We start from the raw sequence: 8,887 nt of genomic DNA, 5'->3' as shown, positions 1-8,887 counted from the left end.
ATTGCAGTCTGTCAGCAGGAAGGTTAGTTAACAGTGTGAGTGAGTGAGTGAGTGAGTGAGTGAGTGAGTGAGTGAGTGAGTGAGTGAGTGAGTGAGTGAGTGAGTGAGTGAGTGAGTGAGTGAGTGAGTTGTTACTGTAGACCTGACCTGAGTCAGTGAGTGACTGAGTGACTGAATGAGCAGTTAGTGAGAGAAGGAGTCAGAGAGGAATCAGACAGTGAAAGGTGAGTGAGTATTCACTGAGCAGCTGAGTGATAGTGAATGATTAAGTATTGTGTGAGTGAGTGAGTGAGTGAGTGAGTGAGTGAGTGAGTGAGTGAGTGAGTGAGTGAGTGAGTGAGAGTGTCAATCAGTCATTCAGTCAGACAGATGTAAGTGACTGAGTAAGGAGAAACAAACTTAAGTGGTATAGGATAACTAACCCAATATTCAGTAAAACTAAAATAAACCAACTTTACCAGATTAAATGTTAATGAGTGCAGACTAGCACGGTCTAGCCAGAGTATAAAATTAGGTAGTTGGTCAAAGGTAGGGGGAGAGGTATGGAAAAGATATGAAATGTCCCATTATTATTCTGCCTCCTCACTTTGATGATGTTTGATGGAGCTGTCATAAGAAAACATACTAAAATCAAATTTAAAAATAGACCACATATGTACAGTTGATCATTACATAAATGAAAATGACTAAAGTTAGATAATTAAAAGGATCTTTTAATGGACAAAAAAAACAGCAACTCAGGAATATATACTGTCCTCATTTCAAAATCCTCAATACAGATTTTCAAAGGCATATTTCTTCCACACAACAATTATAGTAAAGCAATTATTTTTTATTATTGCAGATAAAAAAGCAATATATATCAAAAAACATTATTATTGCAGATAAAAAAGCAATATATATCAAAAACCATTATTACTGCAGATAAAAAAAGCAATATATATCAAAAACCAAAGACCCATAGTATGAAACAAAGAAAACTTGGTGTGGATTCCTGTAAGAAGGTGATTGTGTGTCTAACTTTGAGCGAACATCTGTCCAGTTCAGAATTCAGCGTTATCATTGTATGGTACTAACTTAACATCAGTATTTTTTTCATCCTCTGCCATAGCAATTCCATTCCTTTTGGCAAAAAGTTGGCTGACTTCCAAAAATGTCTTTTTCTTTGTTTCTGGGACAATAATTAAGATATAAATAAAAGTGGCAAGGCAGATAACACTAAATATAATGAAGCAATATGGACCAAGAGCATCCTGTAAGACAAATTAAAAGAAAAACTTTAATAACTTAAAAAAATAAGAATTAATAAGTTCATTCAAATTGTCTTGTGAAAAAAGTGAAAAATACTTAAAAAGATGGTAATTGTAGTGGCATCATTTATGACTTCAGCTTGTGTTGTTTCAGTAGCTAATCAGTGCATACACTAAACTGCTGAGATTTGAAGTACTAATAAGCTGAAGCAATATGACAGCAGGAAGGGGAGAGAGTAAATTAACAGCATGCAGTTGGCAACATATTCTGTAAAAGTTAATCAAGGGATACTATATTTTGTACAAAAGCTGTTTAAATTTCATTGATCAATGATCAAGCCAAGGACTACAGTTTTATATTTTGTTTAGATTAATTTTAATGGTTGAATGAATTCCACAATAAATGCATGAATCCACTCAAAGTAAACAAATAAACGTGCACACACTCAAACACACACATACCCACACACTTACACACACCCATGCAAACACACCCACATACACGCACATGTGCATGCACTCACGCGCGCATGCACGTACGCACACACACACACACACACACACACACACACACACATGCATGCATGTACAAAAAAAACAAAATGAAAAGAAAATACAAAACAAGTTTTTGCAATTTAAATCAGTCAGTAACATTAAACTATGAATATAAACACACAGAAATAAAGTATAATAATTTTCCTTGAAACAAAGGCACGATCAAACATAGATTTGCACTTATATCTGCTGTATTAAAACAAAGTCTAATGGAACAACTGCCAACATTTAAAGGGTTAACATTTCAAATGTTGGCATCCATTTTATTATAGGATTTAGCTTGATTTGACTTGTTTTTGAAATACTTTTTTGTGTACTAACAGCACATGCTTTTTTCACAACAAAACATTGTACTTAATGCATCTATAAAATACGAAAACCATGTTCTTTTTAGTGTTTTTACTACTTAACAAATATGCTTTGTTATTATAACAAACATTTGCTAACACTGCTCAGAAATTAATAAAATCTTTCTGTTCTTAACCACGAAAATATTTGCCAGTAGAATGGTGAGAGGGAATTCCTGTACAGAACAGATTTAAAAGGGCCAGGGGTAAGAACTAGGTAAGCAGTCTGTAGACCATTACAACTGAATCAGTATTCCATATTCAGAAATTCTCTAAGGCAGTACAAGATAGACCACGGGAGAAATTGAGGCTGCCCCTTGAAGGTGGGAAGTGTACTACTCTGCACGATGTGTAGAGGAAGTTTGTTTCACAGGTTGGGGATATTTTAGGATATGAACCAGTCTTGCAAATGTCTTGTCTGTTGAAGGTTTAGGTCTTTTAATCAGGTATTAGGTTCATAGGTTCATACTAGGCTATCTGCCCTAGGGCATTTATAAGCCTAGCCAGAGTGTGTATGGCTTTCGCCACCCATATTAAATTAATTTTGCTATGCCCTTTTTCAAGGTTAGTATACTGTGCCTCTGTCTAACAGTGACACAGAAGTGATACCCGGGGTAAACCTACGATCTCCCATCCACTCATCAAGATTCCTCTTTAAGAGAGTCAATGAGGGACTCTGCCTAACCTGGACTGGGATTTTATTCCAGAGTGAAGGGAGCCTCTGGGTTATGAATCTGTCCCTCCAGCATGTCCTATTTATTTCAGTGCTGAGGTTCAAGTCCCTCGAGTGTGTAGCTCGATGGGATTTGGATTTTCTGAGGTGCAGCATGTCCATTAATTCCGGGTTGGACATGGCTTTATACGTCAGGCACAGATCGCCTCTGAGCAGGCGGTATGCCACTGAGTAGAGCTGGAGTTTCTTTAACCGGGCAGCATACGGCATCTGTTTGAGCCCTTTGATCCTCTTGGTGAGGTACTTTTGGGGTCCTTCCAGTTGCTGCAGGTGTCTGGTAAGGTACATCCCAAAAGGGGCATTGTACTCAATTATGGGCCTGATGAGGGATGAATAAAGAGGCATCATGACCTCCCCTGATCTAGATGTGAATCCCTTCATGATTAGGTGGGCTATATAAAATGTTTTTCTAACCACTTTGGCCACGTGGTTGTCAAATGAGAGATTGCTATCAACTTGGGTCCCCTGGTCCCTAATTACTTCTTCTGTACTTAATGGATTACCACCTATGTGGTAATTTGTGTGCACTTTGTTTTTGCCAAAGGGGATGACTATACACTTTTTGGCATTTAGCTTGAGGCCATGGCTCTGGCACCAGTTGTCTGTTTCTATGAGGCCCTTTTGGAGGATGCTTGTGTCAGCTGGAGAGTCTATTATGGCGCCCAGTTTGCAGTCATCTGCGAACTTGGTCAGCCACAGTCCTTCCATGTTGGCCTGTACCTCCGAGAAATATATACCGAACAAGAGAGGTCCCAGGACTGAGCCTTGTGGGACGCCACTTGTAACTGGTTTGGAGTCTGACATGGCTCCAGCTATTCTAACCATGTGGGTTCTGTCCTTGAGCCAGTTTGCAACCCATCTAGTGACATAGGGGTTTATCTATAATGCCCAAGTGGGGTATTGTATCAAAGGCTTTTGCAAGGTCCAGGTAGGCTGTGTGGACCACCTTCCCCTTGTCAATGGCCTTGGTGACTGTTTCAAAGAAATTGACCAGGTTCAAGAGGCAGTGTCTGCCCTTAACAAAGCCGAACTGGGTAGGATCCAGTGTCTGCAGGTCCCCAATATCTTTATTTATGAGGTCCATGATGATCCTTTCCATAGCTTTGCAGACCAAGCTAGTGAGACTTATGGGGCGATAGTTTCCAGGATCCGTTGAGGCACCACCTTTGTGGAGAGGGATACCACTCTTTGGGTACATATCCTGTAGTAAGGCTAAGAATGAACAGTAGTTTTAGGTTTGGGTTTAGCTCTTCCTGGAGTTCATATAGGACGCAGCCCGGGACACCGTCTGGTCCCATTGATGCTGTGTTTCTTGCTTTGGAGAGGGCAGCTCTTACCTGAGCATCTGAGATGTCAGGGGGGCAGCACTCTGCTGGGATAGATATTAGCTCTTTTGGTGGGGAGGGGGGGAGAAGTTTGCACTGAACCTATCAGCTAGGATGTTGGCAATGTCTGTGGGTTCGGTGTATTTTTTGTCATTTTGGACTAATTCTGAGCATATCTGGGAATTCCCACCCAGGTTCCTAACATAACTAAAGAAAGCCTTGTGATTATCCTTAGTGTCCTGTGCAATTTTTCTCTCGAAGCTGGCCTTAGACGATTTTATGAGTGCCCGTAGTTTTTTGCTAATACTGATCAGAGATGCCTTCCCTTTTTGGGATTTTGCTCTATCATGTAGTAGCTTCCTCCTTCTATTGTATAGTTTGTTTATGGCTGGGGTCCACCAGACAGGACATCTGCCTTTGGAGGATTGGGTCTTGGTTTTATTTGGGTTTGCATGATCCATGCATTCCTGAAGGTGTTCATAGAATGCGTTTATAAAGGATTTTGCGGTCTGGGCCGTATTATCCACAGGCCCGGGGGCTTTGAAGGATTCCACCTTGGTTTTGAGGAGTGTGAAATTTGCTTTAGAGAAGTTTTTCACTGTGGTTTTCTGGGCATGGGGTGGGGTCGGGATGTGAATATCCAGTGAGATTAGTTTATGGTCTGATCTTACCAGTGAGGGATACCCTTCTGGTCTGGAGCATATTTGCTTTGCAAAGGAACATGAAGTTAAAAATGGTTTAGTTTTTCATGGCTCAAAAGGTTATCCACAAATTTCCTTGGAGGAGTCTTTAAGAAACTGAACAGAGAGAAAGACAGAGAGAGAGAGAGAGAGAGAGAGAGAGAAGGGCTGTCAATCTGTCCTAATAGCTAGGATTTCTGAGCCCACTATCTGTTTAGTTAGGAATCTCTGAGGTCTCTCAAGTTGAGTGATATGTTTAGAGAAATTTACACAAATAGGGTCATTATATTCAATAATGCTTCTAATGAGATATAGTCAAGAAGAATTAAAGACTTCTTTGCATCTAGAGAAGATGCCTTTGGAAATTAGATGAGCCAGACAGTAGGCTTTCCAAGCTACTGTCCATATATGATGGTCAATAGATAAGGAATTATCAATGAGTGCGCATAGATTCTTTATTGCAGAGAGGTGTGTCACATGTATGTTGTGTGAATACATTCTCTTTACTAAAATTAACTAAACTACATTTTTTTTCAAATTAATTTGATACCATTACCCTTGCACCATTTGTTAGCATGCTATAACCCGTTGGAACAGCCGTGAGTCAAAGGAAGATAGAATCACAGCTCCCAGTTTGTAGGCATCTGCAAACTTAGATAACCATAGGCCAGGAGTGTTCACCTGAGGGTCTGAGATGGAGTAACACCTAACTCTGAGATGCAACAGTGATAACTTTTTCTGCTTTCAAAAGTGGCACCTGCAACTCTAACCACGTGGGTTCTGCCAGACAACCAGTTCTTACAGCACACAAATTTGTATTCAGATTTACATGTTTGCCAATAAAGCATGACTGGAGCATGATGTCAAAGGCCTTAGCTAGGTACAGATATTCTTGAATTTTGTACAAGGTCTATCCAGTTGCTCATCTGATAATAAGGCAAGGGGATTCATGTTGTAGAACCATTTTAGCCAAAATCCAAACAGTAAGGGCATATGGACAAAGACTGTACACAATCAGAATGTAGTCAGTCAAACAGAAAACGTTTTGGAGCTGTACTCAGATCAAATCCTCAATGGCAGACAAAGAGTACTGAAACCCCAATGGAGTAACTCAAGATAGGACCAAACCTTTGGATCTTGAATTATGAAGTATGGACACTAATATGAGAGGCATCCCTTGATAAAGTTTCCAGCATGCAACGTATCATTTATAATCACAGAACTACCATTTTTAACCCTGAATATTAATCTTCCTTCTCTACATCTTGAGATGTTATTATGCAATTTCATCCCAAAGGCTGTATTATATAGTTGCTGCACGTCATGTTTCTTGCCTAAAATCCCATTTGAGAATGAAATAAACAAGGACAAAGCAAATCTCATGAAGTGAGGTCCCTGCGTATAAAATATTTGGTCGTTTCATAGGTTAGCTCCCATTGAGGACCATTTTAAGCCTAATCAATTTCTCTTTCAAAGGTGAGAGTCAAACCTTGTACCCTGTGTTTGTGAGGTAAACACCTTAACCACTATGCAAACCCCCCAATTGTATGTAAAAATGTTGAACTTTATTATAGAGAAAATACATGTTAAACTAATTATACATTCACCTTCAAAAGTTATTTATGGTTGGGTTAAAATTTCAAAAAGTAATTTTATAGATACTACAGCCGTTTTATGTTTCCTATCTGAAATCACCTTGTGGATGTAAATGTGTAAAGGCAGTGCACATGTGAGGTCTCATAGATCTTATATGGCTTATTCAATTAATCACATCTGCCACTAGAGTTCCACAAAAACAGTCCCATATATCTTATATGGCTTATTACAATTAATCACATCTGCCACTAGAGTCCACAAAAACACTATCAGGCAGTCAACCATACCTACCAAATAAAGACATTTGGATGCCTAGCAGACAGCCTGACTGACCATCTATCAACTTATGCAATTAGAAGTTATAATGTCCAAAACAGACAAATCATTTACAAACAAGTATGTAACTCAGCTAATTTCAACAAATACTAAAAAGTCATGCCCATAGATACTGCTGACTCACACCTTTAATGACAGTTTCCTGAAAAAAAAAAAAAAAACATTAATAATCTAGCCCCTGGTATGCTAGATGTGACTTGACGGAGGGTACTTTTGAGGTGTGAAAGGTCATGGGACTCAATAGCTTTGGAATGCCTGTGATTATAAGTTCATAGGTTCATAAGTAAGTACTAGTCTAGCTGCCCTTACAGGCTATTTTAAGCCTAGCCAGCTTCCCTTTTAGTGCTTGAAATAACCTAACCTGTTTGGTTATAGATTGGCCTTAGCCAACCCATGGTAGATAATTATATATTACCCTAATGAGAATAACTGGGATCATACCATAAATAATTTGAGGGGATCCATGCATGGGATAAAGCATTTGTCCATTAGTAGTACAGAGGACAGTTCTCAGGTAAATTTTCTGTTTCTCATCTATAGACCTAAGTTGCACTTGAATATGGACAGCAATTAACTTTGTTTTGTGTGGACGGGGAGTCTGTTCCTGGGGCAATTAACTTTGTTTTATGTGGACGGGGAGCCTGATCCTGGGCAATGGTATCCTCTGAAGTCATAATTCATAAGGTAGCACCCCATAAATGGTAGAATGAAAACATGAGCTCAGAAGGCTAAGAAATAATGGTTTTATGTTAACTTGTACAACCTTAACATAAAATAACAGAAAAAAATAAAATAGAATTTTATTTGTTAAGTAATCAGGTGCTGAGAATAGGGTTTTGACCCAGTAAAACAGATCCTACTGAAGGTCTGTAGATGGCAGGTGTGTGAGAGGGCTGAGTGGTGAGCCTGAGAGTGAGAACGTTGGAATACTTTGTGGAAGATGATGATGAACCATTTTCTTTATTCTGAATAAAAGTAAAACATGAGAATATTTAAAAAGGAGGCATGTATTGTTTGGTTGTCCTGAATTTGTACAACTGTTTTCCAGAACATATACTCTTTGGCTTAGCTGCAAAAGTTGGTGGTATTTTAGTTTGTTTATTTGTTCCTTTTCTGCTGATTCATGCTTAATGCTGTACATTTTAAATATTTTACTTCATTTTATTCACTAGTCTGACATAAACACTCACTACTTTAATGTAAATACCTGCACTCCATGCTTTATATTATTACATTATTTTGTATAAATCACTTTCCTTGTTTTGCAGCAGCCTCCATAGCTACCCCTTGCAGCTGAGGAAAATACTTATTATTGAAGACAAAAAATATTTTTGAGTAACACATTTGTTAAAATGCAAGTCCTATTAATCTCTGCGCTACTATACTCGGAATATACACTCCAAAATTCTCTGACGTATTGAATACCAAGATCTTGTGATATAGAGATACAAAGAGACTCTGCCTACCATGAACACTGTTGATTCATTTCCATTTAACTCATGGTTTCATAATGAATCAAGAAAATCTTATAAATCTTTTATGTAAGAAATATGTGTTAAAAAAACCATGAAAATGAACTTTGTTTTGAGCCATTGTTAGTAACTGTGGGCTGAAATGTGGGATTTATCTTCATGTTACAGTCACTTGCTTATCACGGGCTAGTATCTGCCACATTACACATGCACTCAGGTCATTGAACCACAAGAACCAGTATGACTCCGTCATACTCCATGTGAGTGTGAATGACCTGAAACATACCTCCTTGGACTATATGAAGTGAAACATGATTGAGCTTTCAGAATATTTGTCACAGGCAGGTATGAACCTAGCATTGAGCAGCATTCTACTGTTTCCAAGGCTGATGCTTCAATACCAGCAGAAAATGATCGACTTTAACAATTGGCTTAACTACTTAGCCAATACCTGTCAGCTTTGGCAGAAATGGTTGAGCGACCATGCTGCTTTGTCATGGGTGGTCTTCACCTGTCACCTCTATGCTTTTGGATATTGACCAAACATTATCCACCCCTATAGTGCCTTTTTTAGGCATTGCTAAACAGACAAA

The 8,887-nt window shown here is 38.8% G+C and overlaps 1 protein-coding gene across 1 annotated transcript in view; it reads right to left on the bottom strand.

Annotated features, from left to right (window-relative positions):
* Positions 1–992: 992 nt before the first annotated feature.
* SLC2A5 (solute carrier family 2 member 5) overlaps positions 993–8,887 on the bottom strand; it is a 208,985-nt gene continuing 201,090 nt past the window's right edge. The window contains exon 8 of the mRNA XM_044062800.1: positions 993–1,253. Within this exon, the coding sequence (XP_043918735.1) occupies positions 1,044–1,253 (210 nt within the window). The 3' untranslated portion in view covers positions 993–1,043. The remainder of the gene's footprint in view (positions 1,254–8,887) is intronic.

This window comes from Protopterus annectens, chromosome 2.part1 (assembly GCF_019279795.1).
Source record: "Protopterus annectens isolate FY-2018-M chromosome 2.part1, PAN1.0, whole genome shotgun sequence".
In the NCBI taxonomy this organism is placed as follows: Eukaryota; Metazoa; Chordata; order Ceratodontiformes; family Protopteridae; genus Protopterus; species Protopterus annectens.
This window is presented reverse-complemented; position numbering and strand designations above follow the sequence as displayed.